Source organism: Abramis brama (assembly GCF_963993115.1).
Source record: "Abramis brama genome assembly, chromosome: 22".
Taxonomy (NCBI): Eukaryota; Metazoa; Chordata; class Actinopteri; order Cypriniformes; family Leuciscidae; genus Abramis; species Abramis brama.
In genome coordinates, this window is record NC_139984.1 from 27,715,905 (window position 1) to 27,739,044 (window position 23,140).

General features: G+C 37.7%; 3 protein-coding genes across 4 annotated transcripts; 1 reads left to right on the forward strand and 2 right to left on the reverse strand.

The window, feature by feature from the left end:
• The first annotated feature begins 233 nt into the window (after window positions 1–233).
• On the forward strand, window positions 234–15,522 carry tmco4 (transmembrane and coiled-coil domains 4). 2 transcript variants are annotated; one of them, XM_084098221.1, is made up of 14 exons: window positions 234–400; window positions 1,291–1,426; window positions 1,702–1,876; window positions 1,976–2,003; window positions 3,039–3,168; window positions 3,641–3,738; window positions 4,931–5,074; window positions 6,823–6,942; window positions 7,696–7,860; window positions 8,526–8,662; window positions 10,330–10,414; window positions 10,668–10,785; window positions 12,943–13,060; window positions 14,619–15,522. In XM_084098221.1, exons 1-14 carry the CDS (start codon window positions 355–357, stop codon window positions 15,177–15,179), a joined length of 2,061 nt encoding a protein of 686 aa, XP_083954347.1. In that variant the 5' UTR covers window positions 234–354; the 3' UTR covers window positions 15,180–15,522. The 2 variants fall into 2 exon arrangements, with proteins under 2 accessions (XP_083954347.1, XP_083954348.1); XM_084098222.1 differs by lacking the exon at window positions 12,943–13,060 and having other exon boundaries at window positions 14,619–14,752.
• Window positions 15,523–15,742: 220 nt separating this feature from the next.
• htr6 (5-hydroxytryptamine (serotonin) receptor 6) lies at window positions 15,743–19,523 on the reverse strand. The gene is made up of 3 exons (XM_084098223.1): window positions 17,454–19,523; window positions 16,734–16,868; window positions 15,743–16,279 (listed from the first exon to the last, which is right to left on the reverse strand). Exons 1-3 carry the CDS (start codon window positions 18,462–18,464, stop codon window positions 15,920–15,922), a joined length of 1,506 nt encoding a protein of 501 aa, XP_083954349.1. The 5' UTR covers window positions 18,465–19,523; the 3' UTR covers window positions 15,743–15,919.
• A 523-nt stretch (window positions 19,524–20,046) lies between these two features.
• micos10 (mitochondrial contact site and cristae organizing system subunit 10) lies at window positions 20,047–22,777 on the reverse strand. Its single transcript, XM_084098243.1, has 4 exons — window positions 22,623–22,777; window positions 22,053–22,100; window positions 21,866–21,975; window positions 20,047–20,216 (listed from the first exon to the last, which is right to left on the reverse strand). Exons 1-4 carry the CDS (start codon window positions 22,684–22,686, stop codon window positions 20,208–20,210), a joined length of 231 nt encoding a protein of 76 aa, XP_083954369.1. The 5' UTR covers window positions 22,687–22,777; the 3' UTR covers window positions 20,047–20,207.
• Window positions 22,778–23,140: the final 363 nt, after the last annotated feature.

Genomic DNA, 23,140 nt, shown 5'->3' on the forward strand with positions numbered 1-23,140 from the left:
CCAAAATGACTCCTCTGTGACCAACGTCTGCAGTGCCAACGTGCCGTTTCTTATTAATATTCATAAGCCAATCCTTCGCTTTTAGGATTCGCTTATTTGCCAGTTGAATAGCGGAAACCTCACCAACTCTTGCAGTTCAGCCAATCGGTTAGGCCAGCTGGACGAACGTATCGTTGCGTAATGAATATTCATAAGCGAGTCCTTCATATGATTGGTGAATTGATTTGACCAATAGGTGGCGTTGCTGCATACAAGACAACTTTGTGCTGAACTTTCATCTGTCACGACAACAAACTAACAACTTTCCTACATGGATTGAACAAATCTGCTGTTATTTACTGTAGGGATAAACCAATGGAACCAACAAATAACAACAACGAGGACCCGAAATTAACGCCAGGTACTCATAAACTTCACTAAGAGTGCAGTTTTATTTTTTTAAAGGACTTTGAAAAGATTTGAGTTTTGCCCAACGGCGTACAACAAAATAAGAGTCTTTGGTTTTCTTATTCTTAACTCTTATTAGTTATTGTTATTATATTTCATTTTATAAGGAGGCTTTTATGTATTATTTTGATGTTGTTTTCTAATGATCGTATTTACATGCGTGTCTAACAGCTGCTTAGTGTTCAGTTCAGCTTTAATCACAGATGCAGGATAAGATCAAGGCCTAAAATATGTTTTGGTTAAACAAGGGAAATTTGAAGTTGCGTAATAATAACACGCGCAGATCTGATGTATTTCCCGGGGCTTTTAACTGAAGAAAGCTCGAGACCATTGAGTTAAATTACATATTACATACATTTACAGTGTCATAGATTGCCACATGTTTGTGCAAATTCTCTATGCAAAGTAATAATTTTGTGTGGTCTGTATCGTCAGAAAACATGCAAATGAAGTTTGCAAATATTAAGACCACAAATATTAAGCGCTGCATGTCATCAAAAGCACAAAACCAGACTATCAAATGCACAGTTCTTCATGAGAAGAGGAACGTGTGTAATATTTTAAGACTGTTGCTCAAAAGGGTCAGCAGGGCTTAAGTGTTTATATTTTAAAATGATGTACTGGTTGCTATGCAATCACAACATTAATGCATACCTTAATTATGATTAAGTTAAGTTAATTTGTAATGTTTAAAAAAAAAGAACAAACTTTTCTGCTTGGACCTCTATAATAAGCATGTAATGAAAATGTGGAGAACTGGATTTGTTCTGAATTCACAATCTGTATCTATGCGCACACATTCTTCACAGGCACTTTTTGTGTTTTTTCTTTTTCTTGTGACAGACCCAGGAGGACAGAAGAAAAAGCAGTCACCAGTAGAGAACGTGTTTGGCCGGCAGCTGAGTGAACCAGGGAGGTTTGCGTACGCTGGGTTATGTGGCGTTTCCCTGGGACAGCTCTTTCACGGACACGAGCAAAAGTAAAACATTTAACAACACTTTAATGCACCGTGAAAAAAGTTTGGGGTCATTATGTTCTTCATTATGCCTGTATGTTTCAGTTTAGTTTAGTTTAGTTCACTGGGTTTTGGGCACCATGAAAGTGGCTTGGCTTTTAGCTACATTCATTGCGATAGTAACTTGCGCTTCACGGCTGACCTTTACTTACTGACCCCAAACTTTTGAACGGTAATGTACTTCCAGCATATTGAGGTTTGGGGTTGTGACACTTCACTGTGATGTTTTCCCAATGCAGACGTTTTCGCGAGGCGTATCTGGAGGGTCTGGTTCAGTGGCTGAATCTCGATGAGTCGGTCATGCCGGTTATGCAAGCTTTCCTGACGGGACTCGGGTTCGAAGGCTCTGACACCTTCCTGTCCATTTTGCACGCAGAGCCGCTGCTCCGAGCCGGAGCTTTACCCATCACTCATGTACGCATGTGACATGAACATAGCTGGATGATTGCATTGACACATAGATGCTCGTGCAACTCTCTGTTTATGATGTTCTCTTTTGTAACTGTTTTTCAGGATCTCGTGTCTTTCTCTGTCAAAGATGGTGAGCTGTCGGTTCTTATTTCGTTTTTTTTTGTTTGTTTTTTTTTTGGCATGCATAAAAAACTATTGTTTAAAATGATGAATAATAAATCAATTTAATGTCCAGAAAAAATGCGAAATTATATTTTGCATAAAGAAAATGAATCCTGTTTCATTAGCATGAATTTTAACTTCTAGCACATTCACATCCCAATGCTTCTTATTTTAAATTATTATATAAATTGTAAAAAAAAATTATACATCACAATATTATTTATTCTGCTACATTACTTTATGCTGATGTGAATGTAAACAAAAACTTGAATTACATTTTGTACTTTCAGTAGTAACGTCACGATACAAAACATGTTAATGATCCTGAAAAGTCTTTATTTTCTTTATGCAAAATATTACTTTTTTTTCACATTATCTTTGAGATTCATCTCCGTGTTATTTTGATATAATTGACATACTATTATAGTTTTTATGAATATTTCTAATTCGATTTTGTTTATGTTTTGTGTTTTAATTTTAAAATCAGTTGAAGTTTTAGTAATTTTGGCAACACTTTACATTTCAGTTGTTAACATTAGTTAACATTAACTAACAATGAAAAATACTTCTAAAGCATTTATTAATCTCAGTTCATGTTAATTTCAACATTTAGTTATACATATTAAAATCTAAAGTTGCATCTGTTAATACTATTTAATAGACCTGAGCTGACATGAAGTTGTATTTTGTATTAACTAACATTAACAAAGATTAATTGTTAGTTAATGCATCATATACCAATAACTAATAAAACCTTATTGTAAAGTGTTACTGTAATTTTGTTGTGTTTTTGTCTTTTTTTTCCATTGTTTATATAGTTTTTATTAATTTGTATTACCTAAATTCAAATGGGAAATTGCCTTTTTTTTTTTTTTTGATTTCAGCTAACGTTTATTTTATTCAGAATAACATTTTTAGTCTCAGTTCTAATAGTAACAACCCTGATTGATCTGTTACTCTTGTTCTGTGTGTGATGAGCATTTCTTAATTTCTTCTCATGTAGGACATTATGATGCCAGGGCTCGTGTTCTGATCCGACATGTCAGCTGTCTCCTGCGTGTGACCCAACAGCAGCTGGAGGATTTTGAAGAGACTCTCGGAGAGAAATTGAGAGAGGCAGGAGAGGAGAGCGAGTGAGTGAACCTTCCTCCGATCCTCAGCTGCTGCCTCTTTATGGGCTTTTTGCGAGCTTATCCTCATGTCTCTGAGAAACACACACTGGTTTCACTTTTATTTACACGAGATATTAATTACTGCAAACCCCACCTGGGCCATCTGCAGATTCACAAAGGAAAAGTCAATGCAAATCATACAGAAACACTGTGGCACAATCAATATCATTGTAAAATCGAATACTTTTGACGTGGGGAACGAGCTTTGAATGCATTTGCTGATTTCTGTCTTTTGATGTGTCCTCTGCTGCACGACACGTGATGTGTGCCACACACAGCCGTGAGTATTTTATGTTTTTGCGGTCTAGGTCAAGGTTTTTCCTTTCAGTACGGCACTTTCATTTTAGTCTTTGTTTTCAATAGAATTTTGCCTCTGCCTAGAAAGACGGCTCCAGTGAGCGTGTTATCAATCAAATTGACATTCTCTCAACAGAGAAGAGTCTTCAAGACGGCAGAAGAAAGAGAGAGGTCGTAAATTGCGCCGGTACTTGCTCATCGGACTTGCCACTGTGGGTGGAGGGACAGTAATCGGTGAGTGTAAATGCCACAGGACGTTTGTTTCAATCTACACTGGTCTCGCCGAGGTGATTAGGTCACTATCAATGTCACTGGAAAGTCCATGAAAACGATTTATTTATTATATTTTTTAATTAGAAATTGAAGCCTTTCAGGCTTTTTCCCCCTGTTTTAATTATATAATTATTTCATTCAGTACTGTTAAAAGTTTGGAAACATTAAGATTTTTAATGTTTTTGAAAGAAGTCTCTTATGATCACCAGGGCTGCATTTATTTGATCAGAAAATACAGTAAAAACAGTAATATTGTGAAATATTATTACAACTTAAAATAACTTTTTTGTTTTAATATAATGCAAAATGTAATTTATTCCTGTGATCAAAGCTGAATTTTCAGCTTCATTCCTCCAGTCTTCAGTGTCACATGATCCTTTAGAAATCACTCTAATGTGATGATTTGATGCTCAAGAAACATTTATGATTAAAAATCACAATAAATTTATCAAAAGTGACAATAAAGATATTTATAATGTTACAAAAGATTTTTGTTTCAAATAAATGCTGTTGTTTTGAAATGTCTATTCTTCAAAGAATCCAGAAAAAATGCATCATGGTTTCTACAAAAATATTAAGCAGCAAAAATGTTTTTCAACATTGATAAAAATAAGAACCATTATTAATAATTTAGCACCAATAATAATTGAGCATCAAATCATCATATTAGAATGATTTCTGAAGGATCATGTGACACTGAAGACTGGAGTTTATGTATTTAATTTATATTCACAAACTTGAATTACTGTAATGTATCTGGAGGGTTTATTTGTGAATTTTAATGTATTTTCTTTAATTATTTATTTTATATATATTTTTTAATTAAATTCAATATAATAAATGATTTATGATTTATACATACTTCACAATTTAAATAATAATAAAAAAACATTATGTATGTTATGGTTATGATAATTTGAGAGGAAATGTGCTTAATTTTCATTAAAAAAATGTCATAATTGAAAAATTTATATATTATTATTTTTTAAATAAAAATATTATTTAATTATTAAATTAAAGAATTATCATTATTTATCTCTTAGTTGATGGGTGAAAGTCCTGGACTGATTTCATGAGATTCACCCACTAATATTTTTCGTGTTTCCGTGTGTGTGTGTGTGTGTGTGTGTGTGTGTGTGTGTGTGTTGATCAGGTGTCACAGGAGGGTTGGCGGCTCCTCTGGTGGCTGCCGGGGCAGGAGCGGTGCTGGGAGCGGGTGGAGCCGCTGTTCTGGGATCCGCCACGGGCATCGCCGTCATAGCCTCGTTGTTTGGAGCCGCAGGGGCCGGGCTAACAGGTGCTTTACAGAATATAATACAAACTGTAGTAGAAAACCTATTATTATTTTTCTGGCTCTAAAATAGCTGATATATGCACTAAGCACTTTTTAGCATAGCTTAGCATAAATCATTGAATCTAATTAGACCGTTAGCATCTCTCTCAAAAAAATGACCAAAGAGTTTCGATATTTTTCCTATTTAAAACTTGACTCTTCTGCAGTTACATTGTGTACTAAGACCGACGGAAAATGAAAAGTTGCGATTTTCTAGGCTGATATGGCTAGGAACTATACTCTAGTCCAGCAGGCGTAATGATATGACGCAGCGCCTGAAAATAGGTCTAATAGGTTAGACAAACTTAGTCCTGGTCACGTTGGAAGTTACCGAGCTTGGGACTATTTTCAGGCGCTGTGTAATATCATTGCACCTGCTGGACTCATGGTACGGCAGCAAAGTTTCTTGATTATTACGCAGGAATGAGAGTATAGTTCCTATAGCCATATCGGCCTAGAACATCGCAACTTTACATTTTCCGTCGGTCTTAGTACACGATGTAACTACAGAAGAGTCAAGTTTTAAATAGGAAAAGTAACTCTTTGGTCATTTTTTTTGAGAGCGATGCTAATGGTCTTGTCCGATTCAATGATCTATGCTAAGCTATGCTAAAAGTGGTACCGCCAGACCCGGAGATCGGCTGAATGGATTCGAAAACGGTAAAACTAATAAAAGTGGAGTATCCCTTCAAGCAGCAATTTGTAAAACAAATCTTGCTCCATCCTTTATCATTACTCAGAGTAGTAAGAACAACAGGTAATCTGCATTAATAGACAGTTTTAGGTAATAGTGGCCCACAGATGAATAGCACAAGTATTTCAGTAACGTGAGTTAGCCGGTTAGCCAGAGACCTACACAATATAAAACACAAAACTGTATTTTGAACACCTGACATGTACACAACACAACTACAGCATTTGAGGGAGGGTCAAAGTAGTCGTTGTTTGCGGGTAGCCAATGAAGATCATAGGCGGGCATTATGCAAATGTGTTACCCAGTGACGTGTAGTCGTAACAAAGTGAGATTCGAATTACCGACGACTCGTTTAGGTGGTTCAGAGGTGATTCTTTCTTTTGAGAGACAGTAACTTTATTTATCATGCCCTTTTGGCTTTACAACTTTGCAGATCATTTGCATCGTTTACAAACAGCTATATTACACACTGCATGAAAGGGAATATTCGAAAAAACATAATAGGGGCACTTCAGTCGCAAGGCATTGTTAGAGGATTGGTATGTGAGCAGATCAATTAGCAGACTGACAGTCATACAGTTACAGTCCGCTTTCTGGTTTGAATAGTGTTGCTTTTAAGCGGAGCACATTGTCAGCTGCCATTTAAAATGAACTGAGCTCAAGGTTGTTGAAGTTACTTGGTATTTCTTTTGTGTGTGTGTGCCTCACATTATCTCTATTTGAATGAATGAATATATTTGCAGATCAAGTTTTCTATATTTTTGTTTAAATCTCTTATATATAAAATATATTGTCAGCTGCCATTTAAAATGAACTGAGCTCAAGGTTGTTGAATTTGCTTGGTATTTCTTCAAATGCAGTTTGTGTGTGTGTGTGTGTGTGCCTCATTTTATCTCTATTTGAATGAATGAATGAATGTATTTGCAGATCAGGTTTTCTATATTTTTGTTTAAATCTCTCTATATATAATATGAAGAGACCACAAGGTATATTTACTCATTTTTGCATTACTCATCAGGCTATAAAATGAACAAGCGTGTCGGCGCTATACAGGAGTTTGAGTTTCTTCCGATGAGTTCTGGAAAGCATCTGCATCTGACTATAGCCGTGACAGGCTGGTTGTGCAGCGGCAAATACAGTGAGTGCTCAAATTAACCATCATATCACCATCAAAATAGCATTTTCTCAGTTACTATTATGTTTTAAAGTCTCTTGTGTTAGTACTTTAACACGCACTGAATATATGTGGCGTTTATTATTTATTAAAGGGGTCGTATGATGCTATTTTAAAAGTGTGTTGGGTTTGTTTATTGGGTGTAATAGAATAGGTTAACATGCTTGGATGTTCAAAAAACATTATTTTTCACATACTGTACATTATTGAAGCTCCTCTATTTCCAGTCTGTCTGAAAAGCACTGATTTCTACAAAACCCCTCCTTCCGAAAAGTGCTCTGATTGGCCAGCTGAACCAGTGCGGTGTGATTGGCCAAGGCGTGTCAGAAATTTAACGCCTCTTAAAGGTGCAGTATGTGATTTTTAGCGACATCTAGTGGTGAGGTTGCGAATTGCAACCAACAGAAGTTACGGTGGCCAACAGGAAAAGATGTCGTCCTCGTCTGAGACAGCAGAGAGTAGCCAGTTAAGCAATGAGGTTTCTTTACAAAGATAGAAGTAAGAAATTATATTTCCTTAATTATTCAGTCAAACGAAATGTTATTGCGAATATTGTAGTGACATGTTCATCTTTGTGCTAGCAACTTTAGCTAGCTCTCTGTTAGATAGAATAAGGCCAACATTTAAAAGCATCATATGACTTCTTTAATGTAAAAAGCCCGAAATACCCATGAAATATTGTTCACACTAAGGATTAGATTTGATTGCCCATCATAGGTTCGTTCCAGGCTCCCTGGTCCAGTCTAGGAGCGTGTGGCGAGCAGTACTGTCTGAAATGGGAGTCGCGTTATTTATTGGATCTGGGTTCTATTCTGGACTCATTATGGGACGGGCTTGTTAGTGTCTTTGCCCAGGAGGCCCTCAAATACACGGTGCTCTCAGGTATGTCTGCTTTACTATACCAATGCTGTTAAGCTATAAAAAGGTAGTACTTCATGGTTTGAGGAAAACAGAAAGTCACCTGTACTTTATCTGACCTTATATATGTGAGTATTGAACTGTGCAGTCATATTGATTCACTTAAGTCTAATCTGAATTGGACCATCTTTCACAGTCGTCCTGGCAGGAATGTGTCTAATACAGAGGAAGTGTCTCTAATAGTCAAATTGATATTTCTGTTTCTTTCATGTGTGTGTTATCATGAATGACAATGAATCCAATGCTGTAATTTGTATTGTTTGGCTGAGTGGCCATCGCATTTCTGTCACATACTTTCAGACTCACGCTTCAGTCTTTTTGCTGTGCATTCTAGTAGAATCATAAAATGAAAAATGTGCTACTCTTTTTTTTATTTTTTTATTTTTTTTAAAACCCAGAGCCTCTCATACTCAATGTGAAAATGTTATCCATTCTGCTTTTTATATATATATATATATATAATATATATGACCTCCTGAGGTTGACCGTCAACAAAGTAAATGTTATACCCTGTTTATTGAGAATACCTCCAAATTGCTCCATTTAATTGTAGCATAATGAAACAATGTCACACATTGCTTTACGGTGTCCAGAATAACCACATTGCTGATTGTCTTGTTCCTGCTCAGGCATAGTCACCGCTCTGACATGGCCTGCCTCTCTGCTGGCTGTGGCCAGTGTGATCGACAACCCCTGGGGAGTGTGTCTGAGTCGCTCAGCCGAGGTGGGAAAACACCTCGCACAGGTCCTCCGGAGCCGACAGCAGGTCAGAGTCCAGACAATGAGTCCTTCTAGATTCTCCATTAGTATTTGATCTTTTCAGGTCAGCACAACTTATAATGACTAATTCAAGGAATGTTACAGGCCACATTCAATTATGTCAATTAGTCAATTATGATAGACAGCCTTTAGACTCGTCTCTTAGAAACAAAATGTGTGAGCAGAAATGCGTTTACAGTACATTGGACGTTTGCCCTAAAGACTTCTTTTGTAACTGCATGACATGCCAAGTTTTAGTAAGATGTGTAAAACCATAAAAATGCAATGCTCATAGCAGGACATATGTGACATATGGTGCAACATCCAAAGACGTTTGTGTGAATGCATGTAGCTGAAGAATTGATGCTTTAAAAGGGATCAGTTTTCATTTATTATTTAAAGTCCCCCTGTAGTCAATAATTGTCTCCCTTAAAACTCAAACGTTTTGTCCTTGAAAAAAAAATTCTTCATGTCTTAAAATAGCTTGAATGTAACTATGAATATGAATATGCAAATGAGCCCCGCCTCCACTCACTCACACCAGCTCAGAGATCCACTCGTTGCCGATCACTCGTTAATCTGATTGGTAGTTTGTGTCGTCAAAAACACCAGTGATTTCAAACCGCAAATTTAAGACTGTTTGGTTTACTGCCGTTTTAAGAAGAAAATACTCAGCAATGGTGTTGACTTCTGAATTTACACATGGTTTGTCTTAAAGCATATTAAAAACACCACATATAAACAACATTAAAAGCTGGATTTTCACCACAGGGGGACTTTAACCTCGAAGGTAGCAGCATGCTTTCAGCATACTAATTAACCCTGAAAATCTGAAAATTAAACCCTTAGACAAAATGTAAAACAACAAAAAAAAAATCTAAAAACCGTGTTTTTTGTTGAATATCATATTTGATAGGCTTTTATGATTCATATCGTGTGATATAGGAGAATATGGGTCTAATAATCGAGGTAGAAAAACACCTAAATTTTATTCAGAGATCAAAACTGAGCAAAAATATGCAATTTGGTGCAGTTGCTGATATTTATTGGGCAGAAAAGAACATTGAAATTCTGATAGCTTTTAATGTAAATCTTATACCAGTATACTGTAGCAGACTACTTACATATAGTGACTGATATTTATATGCAATTTATCTCCCAATAATGTTTTAGTATTTAAATGATTATTTTTATGATCAAAGCTCTGTAGTTTTTAAACATATAATGCAATGTAATACAATGATGAACGACAGATGAACAAATCAACATTTCTCAAAAGCCTGATGGATCATATTTGATACTCGCATTATAACATGATTGTTGCTTCAATCCAGTAAATGTTCTTCTTGAAATATTGAAACGATTTAAGTTATTTTTATGTTTACTTTATAAAAATCAGTAAAGATTTCACTGCAAAAACCCTGAAGGTTGGCTTTTTTAGGCCTTCTACATGCTAAAAAAGTATAAGCTGTCAATCAGATTACAGAATGCATGTAATAGATTGAGTGCAACAGGTTTTTCAGCAAAGTTTTGATCATGTTGATGATTATTTAAGGCCTTAGGAATGTACGTATCAAATAGATATACTGCTAGAAATGTTAAAATTAATAGGATAACCCTGGACTATTTTTTTCAAATTTGTTTAATTATCTTCCTTTTTTCATCTTTGTGCAGGGAAAGCGCCCTGTCAATCTAATTGGCTTTAGCCTTGGAGCTCGTGTCATATACTTCTGTCTAGAAGAGCTCGCTAATGATCAAGGTAGGCTTTCTATTCTTTGTACGGAGTGCGTGAGCGATGAGGGAACATCCTTTAGTCTTTAAGTAAGACCTTGCATCTCAAGAAGTGTCGACTTGAGAGAGCTGGACATGGCCAAATTTCCTGCAAGCCAGACTGAGTCATTTTCTCTTTATCAGCCTAATGAAAGATTAAATCGGAGAGGTGTGAGACTGTAAATGAGAATCTGTTCGCATGGAGCCGGTTGAAAGACATTCTGTCTCTTATTATCGGGCAGGTAGTGAAGGTGTGGTGGAAGATGTGGTGCTGCTGGGGGCCCCTGTGGACGGCTCCGAGAAAGCATGGAAGAGACTCTCCAGGGTAGTGGCGGGGAAGATTGTTAATGGATATTGCAGGTAAGACACTATTAGTGTTGCTTCTGTCCTGAATGATTTTAAAGGACAAATCCAGTGAAAAATGAACCTAGGGGTAATTAACACATGGTTACCGAGTCGATCGTTCCCTGCGATGCGTTTTCATGAAAATCGAATGTATAGAGTTTTATCTTTAAAAACAGATTAGCTCATAACACTAGTATATGGGGCACAGAGTAAGTAAAAGTAAATCGCTAGTTAATACCACTAACAATCGAGTCACGAACGCTGTGCTACGTTAGATTTCACTATGCGTAATTCCTATCGACCAGCTCACTTAGCACGGCGTTCGTGACTCGATTAGTCGAGACTGTTTTCCAAGATGACGCCTGTCTGTAAACGCGTAATGTACTGTCTTGTCATGTAGGGACCCTCATTATGCTACCGTGTTAGTGTGAGGCTATTTTGAGCCTTGTTAGTGGTATTAACTAGCGATTTACTTTTACTTACTCTGTGCCCCATATACTAGTGTTATGAGCTAATCTGTTTTTAAAGATAAAACTCTATACATTTGATTTTCATGAAAACGCATCCCAGGGAACGATCGACTCGGTAACCATGTGTTAATTACCCCTAGGTTCATTTTTCACTGGATTTGTCCTTTAAGGATCGGGGCCGATGAAGGTTTTTTTTTTTTTTTTTTTTTTTTTTTTTTTTACTGATCGGCATCGGCTATCCTAAGCCTGATCCTTTATTTTTCATCAGCTGTCATGCTGGTTTTCCAACTGGCGACGTCCATTAAAAGTAAAAGAAGAAGCTTAAATGTGTGTGTGTGAACCAGTGTGGTCTGTTCTAGCGCCTCGCATCCAAAGTCAAGGTTTCATGTTTAGCATGTTTGATGCGCACTTTTGTAAGGAATCACTCGAAGTCATTTATTTACTATTTTTTTTAATCTTCCGTCCGACTATATGAGACGTCATTGCCATAACGCGTTGCATCTTGCTTCGGACTTCACTAACAGATGGCAGTCTGACACCACGAGAGTCGTGTTTTCTATCCTTAAATCCACTTTTTTTCCCTTTATGTTGCAATTATTTTGCTTATTGTAGAAGTCCCATATTTATAATTGTGACCACACAGTCTGTCTACCATTGTAACGTATACATCTACCAATGTCAATATATTAGGACTATATATAGAGAGAGAGCATACTGCATCTTATTATTAGAATATACATACATGTATCGGACTGGCAGATACTCAATATTCATTGACTCGGATCAGATCGGGTGCAAAAAAACCCTGATCGGGACATCCCTACATCTTAGGTATTAAAATTTGCCATTATGATTTTAGCAGTTTACCCAAATGAACTCTCTTTTTCTCTTATACAAAATGTTTTTAAAATAATATTACAATTTAAAATAAATGTTTTCTGATTTGAATATATTTTAAAATGTAATTTATTCCTGTGACCCAAAGTCATCATTACTCCAGTTTTCAGTGTCACATGATCCTTCAGAAATCATTTTATGTTGTTTTTCTGCTTAAGAACCATTTCTTTAATATTATCAATATTGAAAACAGTTGTTTCAGGATTTTGTTTCATTAACAGAAAGTCTTTTGTAACATTATAAATGTATTTACTGTCGCATTAGATTAATTCAGCAAGGATGCATTAAATTGAAGTATTCATTTATTTAAAAAAAAAATCTTACTGACCCCTAAACATTTGAACAGTAGTGTTTGTTCACAGTTTGTGCAATATCATTCATTAAGTTCATTGTGGCAGATTTTCTGCTTATGAACTCAGACATCCGTTCAGATGGTAATTAAATTACCACATATTCTGATTTCAGCATTTAGAGGCACTAGTTGGCAAATTTTACATGTCATTGGTTTTCTTGCATTGATGAAGACTAAGCAACCAGAAAAGGGTTTAAGTAACACATTAACTTTTTAGATTATTACATATGTTTAATTAAGAATTAGATTGTAATGAGTAATTAATTTACAAATATAACTGAAATTAGACATTTAACAAATTACAATCATTTTAGTCCACCAGAAGAAATAGATGTAGAATTGATATAGATAGATATAGATATAGAAATAGAATTGACACTTTATTTATTTAATTATTAAAAAGTTACAAAATGTCTTGAAATGTTAATTTTATTTTTGTCATTATTGGTTTAGAGGGGATTGGCTTCTTGGATTCCTGTATAGAAGTTCATCTGTCCAGCTGTCTGTTGCTGGGCTCCAGCCAATCAGTTCGCAAGACCGCAAAATAATCAATGTGGATCTGTCCTCAGTGGTAAGCAAATGCGTGTGTGCATTGAGTATTGCATCCCTGATGTTCGTTTTAAATGTTCTTGGTGTCTGTGAGATGCATTTAGATTCACATTCAATTTACTTTTCTGTGAGAGTAACTATTCAACACAACTTCACGACATTACATTAGTGTAGAGAGTCAAAGTTTAATTTCCTTCAGATGACTTCAAACCTTAACCAACTGAAAGCTACTTTTTATAGACCAAAGTGATTTAATGCTTTTTGCTGAACACCCCCTTACATGAATAGAAAGGGCATTGTTAAATTGTCAGCCACAAAAGACTACAATTACTGTAATTACTGTTGCGGGAAGTTCCTCGTTAATATTCAAGTCCTTAAATCCAGCTATGTTACCTCATAAAAAAACACTCAAAAATGTGTCATTTTATGCAATGCACAAATGTAAAAAGATAAAGACACTTCAACTTAAAATGATCCATTCATAACAATCCCTTCTAAGTTACACAGAGCAACAGATAGTCTGTACATGTCATCAGGCCCGCCATCCATGTGATGTATTGTAAACAAAGGACTGAATCTGAGATATTCCTTATCTCACAGACACAGAATACAGGTGGCATCACATCGACCCTCAATCCAGGACAAAAAAAGACATGCTTGTGGTATCTTAGTGAAAGAAGTTATTCATAAAAAATTAATTATACAGCTTAGATAAATTGGCAGAAGATATGGCAAGGTATTGGTTTTGCGACTGCAATGTGAGGCATGTGAAGAATTGCACCTTCATTCGGCATGTGAAGAACTGTTAGTAAGCAATTAAATTAGCATTTCCTGAAATAAAAACCAGTGCTTGTAAGGCAGCGCTAGAATAGTGTTGCAGTTTTCAGGACTAATTTAGGCTTATCAGAGCCACTTTAATCTTTACATAAAAATGCAGATGTTACATAATGTCAAGGCAGCTATAGTTAATTAAATCAATTAAATAGACCAGTTCAGTATGCAAATATTGCAGTGACACCAAATGGTGGACATTAGTCAATGGGAGATTATCAAGATTAAGTCTTAAATTTCATAGAAGTATAAAGTTCATAAGAAAAAAAATGATAGCACACCTAAGAATTAAATTTATTAGCGTTTTTTATATGTGTGTTAAATTTGAGCTATTTTCCCATGTCAATCAGCTAAAGTTAAAAACATGACTGTACATTTTATGCCCCTTTTTTACTTGTAAAAAATTAAATACGGCATTTACTTACTGGTCTAAATCAAACGATTCCACCCCTAAATCTCTATATGTTGTTTCTGGCCTCTTTTTTCCAAGTCTGTGGGAGTTTATTTCACCTGGCATAAAATAAAACGCAAATTTGATCGCTTGGAACAGCAATAGCATGCATTGTGTGATGTGAGGGATCATGCACACCCGAGTTATGCGCCAAAGCTTGATTTTTCTGAAAAGCTAGCAAGCACCACTAAAATTAAAATAAGGATATTAATATAGTAATGCATTGCAAGCACTGTAAAAACATTTTTTTTTTTTTACTTGCTTTATGAATACTGACTATGTTCTGTCCACCTTTTAGGTAAAAGGACACCTGGACTACATGCGTCAGATGGACACCATCCTAGTAGCAGTGGGGGTTCCTACTAGGGAAGAGGCTGGAGCCATGAGTAGCAAATTACAGCTTGTTCATTTATCTCAGGAAAAACTAGGCACTCCAGAATCAGCTGGTCAGAGCACAGTCAAAGGGGAACCATCCATGGACATTTCAAACAAAGATACTTTAGATGTCCCATCATCAAATGTAGATCAATACGAGAGGAAGGACTCTGAGAATGGCTGGGATATCCCTGATATATCCGATTTACTGGATTCCATCAGTGAATGTGATGGCATCCTTGAATCGTGTCAAGGTAATGCTGATTCACAGTGTGCTCTTGAAGGCGAGAACCATGTTGAACCATCTCAGGACCAAAGCAAAATAGACAGAGATAATGAAAGTAACACAGGCTTTGAGCACACGTCCTGGGACTGGGACGACACGAACTGGACTGCTGAACACACAAACACAACCAACCAATCACACACTGGAGCACAGAACCAATTAACCAATGGCAAACCTGATTGTTCTGAGCCAAGATGACATTTCCATGGCTCACTCACAGAATGAATGGGTCTAGATGGTAAACCTCGCTCCGAGAAACACTCCATGGAGTCAAATTTGCTGCTACCAAGATGAGGGTTGGGGACTCAAATAAACACAGTATTTGAATATCGCATGTGAGACTTTTAGCAGAAGAAGGGTTACCATCTAGACACCACCCAGAATATAAAATAGCAATATAAGCTAGAACTAACTGGAACCTTGGCTTTTTGCCAGTCTGGAATCGCCTAATAATCTCATTAAGTTATTACTGGATATCGTCTGTAATAATATCAACACTGCTTAATGTGATTTGTGATAAACTGCTATGTGAAAACTGTCAGTATTCTGTGTATACCATTTGCCCCCTTCATTAGAAGTGGTTTGTTGTTTAATTAAGATGTGAATTACAGCTCCACAGACAACCCACTTGACGTTGTGTGAGGTATTAGTGAGATTTCTTTCGCTCTCGTCTGCTTTATCCATCTGTTGTTTTGGTTGTTATGGTAATGAATGAAGTGGGATGCGTGTTGAGGCCGTACTAAATGTTCAATCTCTGTGATCTGCCTTGAGGAGCGATGCAGCCTCCCAGTTTATGCACGACTAACCCATTAACACATATCCCATTGATTTTTTTTAGCACGGTATGTTTTAACACATTTTCTCATAAACCTACAATAAGTCACACATCTTGCAGTCCACAGTATATTGCATTTCTTTTGTAGTCTCTACGGTGTCAATCAATCGTCCAGCGCATCGACCTGGTTGGGCAGCAGCAGAGGCAGGTCGATCCCGGCGTGTTCAGCGTCGAGAAGGTTAACGGCGTCCGTGGCCGTCGCTGGTAGTTGAGGCGGGTCAGACACGAGGGAGGGGGGTTCGGTGGGCAGTTGCGGTTCTCCTGAGTTGCGCAGAGAAAGGGAAAGTGGCAGTGATGGCCTACGAGGGGCTTGAGATGAAGAACAGCAGGGTAGAAGCCGTGCCAAAGCCCTCTTGAAATCCCTCATGAACATTGGATATATAATTGGGTTCATGGTGCTGTTACAGTAGCCCAACCAGGTGATGGCGTCGAAGAAGGAAGGTGGTATGCACTCACACACTGCCTGAATGTACAGAATAAAAGGTCTTAGATCACAATGTGAATACAGAATGGGGTTGAGACACAATACCAAAGAGGTGGGAAAGGTCAAAGATGTTTAGTTCATCGGAAGAGGATGTCGGGATGCCACGAATGAAGAAAGTGAGAGTAAGAGACAAAGATGGAGTGCTATTCACACACCATATTGTGTGTGAAGGAGGGCTAGAGACAGGCTTGCCCAGAAGCTCAAAATCTGAGCAAAGTGAGGGACACAGATGGGGGGACAGGATTGTTGACAACTTGAGAGCAAGCTCAGGAATAATTGCTCAACTAAATAGGAACATTTTTCTTTGTCAATTTGTCATATTGCAATTAATTTGCCACCCGTTCTGTTTTTTGTTGCGTGCTTGTTAAGGTCAAGGTAGGGTTCACTTTCAACATGAATGAGATGTTTCTTTAAGTGTGATTTGTGGACTGACCTGTGCCATGTTGGTGATAAAAAAGGGAAGCCAGGCACTGAAGAAGAGACCCAGGAGCACTCCCAGGGTTAGGCTGGCTTTCAGAGCTCTCTTCCTTTGCCTGTGTGCCAGTCTGCGCTCGCTGTTCACCGACAACTGAGAACAAGAGATGGAGAGAGAGAGAAGAATATATTCATAGAGATTTCATAGTGATTCGCCTGCCAAGAGATGGGAAATAATGTTACCTTGGCCTGGGGTAATTATTCATGTCTTTCCCTCTCTCAGATGAAAGCTTTTGAGAGTGCCTCGCAAGGTCTTTGCTATTGTCTTAAAGTTCTACCCTCCCTTTTCGCTCTTCCTCATCTTCGAACGTCTCTCTTTACTTTCTGTTCTAGTCCTTAAAATCTAAATGCCCTTTTCTGCTACATCTTTCACCCTTGTGTTTAAGGTACAAGGATTTCTCTACACTCTCTCCACACAATGCATTGTCAGCAATGGCACAGCCTTCACTTGCATAAATGTTGGGTTTTTGAATTAACAATAGGCCGAAGCAGCTTGAGAATGCATACACTCCAAGTGGCTTGGTTTGTCGAGAGTTTACAGCAAGAATGTACACGCATACATAAAGCAAGACATCCATCACAATTAGCATCTAATAACTTGTTTGTTTGTTTTTTGGTACTTGCTACTTCACAAATTGAATTCCTGTCGCATTTCTTTCTCTGACTCAGGACTTCTCACCGGACCATGCCGCAGCACGGGTGGCTCCTGATGGCTGTAGTCGTCTCCATCATGCACGGCGTGACCGGGAGACGGAGGATGAGATGGTTCACCATGTGAGTGATGTGGGTAAGGAGGATGAGTAAGTGCCTCCACCTGTCGTGCCTGTCTTCTGGCCGCCAACAGGATCCGGCAGTAGGTGAAACAGATGGCTGTAGAGGGCAAGAAGAAGGTGAGAAAGGTCGCCACGAGGGCGAAGGGGAGAGTCACCCGCAGGCGGCACTGTGTGGACGGCGTCCCTGACGTGGAAAGCTGGAAGTATGAAGAGGGGTAGAAGGAACTCAGCGGCGAGACTGTGGCGTTGGCGGGATAGTGCTCGGAAAGGTCTTGCACGCGACCCAGGCTGTGCCAGTCCATCTTGATTGGCAGGAAAGACGTAAGCGCTGCCAACCCCCAAGCCCCGCCCACCAGCAGCAAGGCACGGGGCGGGGTCATGTGTTGTTTGTATCGCAACGGGGAGATAATGAGGAGGTAGCGGTCCAGACTGATGACACACAAGTTGAGGATGGAAGCACTACAGCACATCACGTCGAAGCAAAGCCAGACAGGGCAGAATCCAGGCGCCAGCACCCAGGTCCCACACAGCACATTGAGCATAGCAGGAGGCATCACGACCAGAGCCACCATCAAGTCTGACAGAAAGAGGGACACCAGGAAGCAATTGGAGGTGCAGCGCAGCGACCGATGTGCGAACACCAAGGCAATCAACAAAATGTTCCCACAAGCTGTCACCAGAATTATGAGGGAAAGCATGACTGCGAGGAGCCAAGGACCGCTCCCACTAATGCTCCAACCATCACCGATAGTACCGCTGTCATTGAAGCTCCTGTGAGCGTTCCAGGGATCTGCACCTGATGCTGCCTCTACTCGAGGGATAGGTGAGCTACTCATCATCGAAGAGTTGAATAGGACAGTGTGCGCTTCCTCAGGTCTCAATGAAGCGAACACACATCCAGGGTTTTTCAAGTGCATTGAGAGAGTGATGCTGAATATGAAACAGTTGATCTGCGGGTCAGACCACCTCAGGTGGTGAAAAAGATCAAGATGTCCCGTTTATAGTAATCCTTTCCATCTTTCCCTTTGGCAAGGTTGGTGATTTCACTCCCTCTGTGCGCCTCAGTCACATCAGTGCGAGGATATTCAGCTGCCATCACTCCATTTATCAACATGAGATGAGCAAAGCAATAAAATGACACATTTCCTTGTCCATAGTCTGGCTTCTTCAATGCTTAGCACCGGAATGAGCAATTCTGTGCCTGTCAGAGTATTTCAAAGCTACGTGTCATGATGACACTCTTTGGGGGAGGGCAACTGAGAGGTGGGTTTCAGTACAAGAGTGTGTGAGAAAGAGAGGGAGTGTTACAAGAGCAAGACTACCATTTAGATATTTTTAGATGAGTGAATTAAAAAACAAACTTATATCGGTCCGGTTCTTCCAGTCGAGTTGGATTTCTTTTTGCTTTCTATGCATTTTTATGAGCTCATCGTTCTTTATTCAGTAATTGTGTGGCTGTAATTGAGTAAAAGGGAGCGGACGAGTGCACTAGAGTTAACTGTGTTGGCGTCTTTGCTGTTCCTTTTGCCCTCCTAATCCCTGTATCGTCCACTTCAGGGTGCCTGCAGGATCCGCACTCTGCCGCTGGGCATAAAGCGTGTCTGAGTATTGTGCTCTTAATGCGACTTTATGCACATTCACAGCCAATCATTATTCAGGGTTAATTGAGGCACGCATTTAACATCTTACAAAAGGCTTATGTAAATGTGTGCAAAAAAAAATTGTGATTGTTGATGATTAAAATGTTATTTTACAAGAATGTATCTTATAAATCTATATAATTTTTTCATTGGTCATAGACTTCCAAATGCATAACTCATTGTTTGTTTTTGGTTTTTCTTTTTACAAACTGATTGTGTTCTGTAGTAATCAACTGCATGCTATAGTGCTTGATTTGTATGTTTGAATGGACATTTGTAATGTTGTTGATGATCTGAGAATTTGAACTGAGAAAGAATCAAAGGGTTTTGAAATTAAAGTTTATTCCAAAAGAGAAGCTGAAAAGACGGTCTTCCTAAACTGTTGTACAGTTGTGAATGCCTTTGACAAATGCAAGAGATGATACATTTAATTTAATATTTGTAATTATGAACATTAACATGCCTGCAACCATTCTCTAAAGACTTAATTCTGAATAATGCATGGGAACTTAATTCGATATGTAGTTATACCTTTGGATAAAAGGAAACAAAAAAATTAAATTATTAATTAAAATAAATGCAATTATTAATAGCACAGCAGAATAAAAAATAAAAAAAGTATGCATGTACTTCAAAACTGGAGAACTGTCACCATGCCAACACTGCTTTGGACACAAAGCATGTGTTTAGCTTTAAGCATAAGTGCACTAGCTCTGCATGGTTGCCAAAAATCATCTTGGCTTGGGTCAAAAGCCAGATGACAACGTGGGTTGCTATCACCGATTTTTGATGATACTGTAGGGTCATATTAAAAAAATATATAAATTAAAGAAAAAAGAAAAAAATCACATTCATGTCATCCTTTGCAAACTTCAAATTTCCTTTATCATTTTATTAAATAACCACAGACTGTCCTGTACAAGAACATATATATTATGGAGAGAAAGACAACCACACTGACAAAGCAGTCAGGCTTCAAATAAGAAAAGGCAGATGACAGAATCCATAACTGATGCAACTCTACTGCTCCTGAAAGAGAAGAGAAAACAGCTGTCAGGACTTTAAACACTTCAAATGTCTTGAGATTCCATGCATATGATCTTATGTTAAAGGTGACAAACAAATCAGTGTGTAGAAACTGATGTGAAAGACAGCACATGCAGTCCAATAAAGAAAAGCATACATACAGATTTTATGCATTGGTACATTAGATGGCTTGATTCTCAGGTGATTTTAAACAAAGCAAGTGTGTAGAGTGATCATCTGCGTGCATAAAAATATTCATAAATCAAAAGTCTAGTTTGAAGTTGTAGCTTTTTGGTTGGCTTTTAGAACTGATTAGGGTGAACAGGAATTAATTTAGTTTGTATGACTATGTAATTGCTTTTGTTGTATTAATTATGCTGGAAAGCACTTTGGTAAATGGCAGTTGTTTAAAATGTGCTGTAGAAATACAATTTGCATTGTATTGTATATTACACTGTCACATAACATGCCGTGTTCAGAATTTCCTTGAATATTTCATTTTAAAAACACATTGTAACAACTGAACATAATTGAACAAATTATTAAATAGACGGTCAAAAGTACCCTTTTGTCAGTGTTATCATTAAACTAAATTAAAAAACCCATTAAGCTAGCTATTTGCCAAGGAAACATTTCCCATTTTCATTTAGTTTAAGTTGAAGTACTAAAATAACAAACTTAATTAAAAACTACAATCCAATTCAAAATAATAACAAAACAGTTCATCAAAATGATGAAGTAATAATGATTTTATATTAGAAATTATTCATAAAAATATTTTAATACATTCACATTTAGGATAATTAGGGACCAAGCACGGAAAGTGTTCGTTAGTTTTATTCTTCTTATAATAACAATAAATTATAATTATTATTATGGCTGTGGCCCAAGTTTATATAGAAAAAGATTCTATTAACACTGTAAAATATCAGTATTTTCTTTGCCAGTTAGTTAAATAGTTAGATGCTATTTATACAAATAACTACTGGCAGATAGTATTTGCACCTCAGTGTTGTTGTAGATTAAACGGTATACAATAATAACAGAGTGTAAATGATTATATGTGTTAAAATTATTAAATGGATATTACCTTATTGGGACAATAAAGCCCTCCCTACCCCTAACCAATAAACACTTTATTATTAAACACGTTAGACACTTTATTTTCACTTTTTGAACATTTTCTTTATTTTTATTGAAAATAAAAGACTTTAATTCCGATCTGATCTGTGATGGGAAAAGGGAGTAGAGTGATTTTAGGATTTTAACTCACATCAAAACTTTCTACCACGTGCCTTACCCCTACACTATTGTTATTGTGGACAATCCAGTGTCTTCCGTAGTTTTGCCCAATCAGACATCAGTGGGCGGAGTTAGTGTAAATAGCCTCTGCCATCAAGGATACTTAATTACGTATTAATTATTCAACTGCCATGAAGTCAAATAGTAATTGTAGGAAAATTATCAAATTTGGTACACTTATAGAGGTGGTCCTGAATAGTAATCTGACCAACTTTGGGGTCTCTAGTTCTATGCGTATTTTGACAAATGAGCCCAAGGTCTCCAATGCAAACTTGATGTTTTTGCCGCATGGACTTGAACTACAAGGTAATGCTGAGATTTGATGGTCTCTATAAATCAAAAACACAAACCTTAGCGACGTTACTGTGCAGTACATAATGTGACCTGAAGTCATTCTGGCAGTTGGAATACGCCATGCCAAGACCCAGTCCTGTACCAAAGGCAATGGGCGACGTCCGGCCTGCAAAAACATCTTGATGATTAAGATGGATGAAGACATATTTTAATAAGTCTGGTTTACACAAGGTATATACTTACGCTTGAAGAATACAACAGAGAACACAATTCCTAGACCCAGCCCGGTACCTACAAGAGAAAACCATTATATTACAAGATACTCTTGTCTGTGGCACTGTGATGGTGTTAGAGAGTGCAATACCATGGTACTTTGAGTTTGATATGCATTGTATTTTAAGAAAATACCAAGATAATATAGAAAAACAATCCAAAACGCTTCAAACCATGGATATACCATTGTATCATGTCCAAAATACTACAGTAACTATCCATAGTACCAATAGTATGTCACTGCCATAGTAATTAACGTTAAGTTATGACGAGATTAGTAGAAGGCGGTCCTAGTAGGCATTCACGTAGCACCTTTTTTTAATATAACACAAAAACATTAGTTCTCAAAGCCTAACACGCTGTCAAAACATTCCGAGTTACAAACTTAGACAGGATTTATGGGTGTACTGCCGTCACAACGTTTTGAGTCAAATCCGATGTGCGAGAGAGCGTCTTATCTGATCAATGACCTGAGTGCCCTACACGGACTTGACCTCCTGCCGTGGAATAAACAGATTATTGAATAAAACCAATCCTTACCGACTTTAATAGCGCAGTCTGCGAGGCAGCGATCCCACTTTTGGCCGATCTCTTTCTCAGACATGATGACAGCAGACTGGATGACTTTAGCTTGAAGGCTGCACTAGAACGCTGTCATACTTTCCTTCGCCGACAGTGGAAGTATATTCGCGCTGCATGATAGCGCCACCAGCTGGACAGGCGGGGAAGAACTGTACGTTTAGTTAAAGGGATAGTTCACCCTAAAATTAAACTTCCGTCATAATTTACTCACCCTCATGTGGTTCCAAACCTGTATGAGTTTCTTTCTTCTGTTGAGCACGAAATAAGATATCTTGAAGAATGTCGGTAACCAGACAGTTGGCGGCACGCATTGACTTCCATAGTATTTTTCTTTCCTACTATGGCTGCATCAACTGTGTGATTACAAACATTCTTCAAAATATCATTGTTTGTGTTCAACAGAAGAAAGAAACTCATACAGGTTCGGATCAACTTAAGGGTTAGTAAGTAATGACAAAATTTTCATTTTTGGGTGA

Excerpts from the sequence above, each read along its gene's own strand:
- tmco4 (XM_084098221.1), top strand. The coding sequence starts at position 355 with ATGGAACCAACAAATAACAACAACGAGGACCCGAAATTAACGCCAG. Across the intron at positions 1,427-1,701 it reads TTTCACGGACACGAGCAAAA|ACGTTTTCGCGAGGCGTATC; the intron begins GTAAAACATTTA and ends TTCCCAATGCAG. Across the intron at positions 6,943-7,695 it reads GTTGTGCAGCGGCAAATACA|GTTCGTTCCAGGCTCCCTGG; the intron begins GTGAGTGCTCAA and ends TGCCCATCATAG.
- htr6 (XM_084098223.1), bottom strand. The coding sequence starts at position 18,464 with ATGCACTTGAAAAACCCTGGATGTGTGTTCGCTTCATTGAGACCTGAG. Across the intron at positions 16,869-17,453 it reads CCGTGCTGCGGCATGGTCCG|TTGTCGGTGAACAGCGAGCG; the intron begins GTGAGAAGTCCT and ends TCTTGTTCTCAG. Across the intron at positions 16,280-16,733 it reads TTATCACCAACATGGCACAG|GCAGTGTGTGAGTGCATACC; the intron begins GTCAGTCCACAA and ends CTGTACATTCAG.
- micos10 (XM_084098243.1), bottom strand. The coding sequence starts at position 22,686 with ATGTCTGAGAAAGAGATCGGCCAAAAGTGGGATCGCTGCCTCGCAGAC. Across the intron at positions 22,101-22,622 it reads AGACTGCGCTATTAAAGTCG|GTACCGGGCTGGGTCTAGGA; the intron begins GTAAGGATTGGT and ends TTTCTCTTGTAG. Across the intron at positions 21,976-22,052 it reads CTCTGTTGTATTCTTCAAGC|GCCGGACGTCGCCCATTGCC; the intron begins GTAAGTATATAC and ends ATGTTTTTGCAG.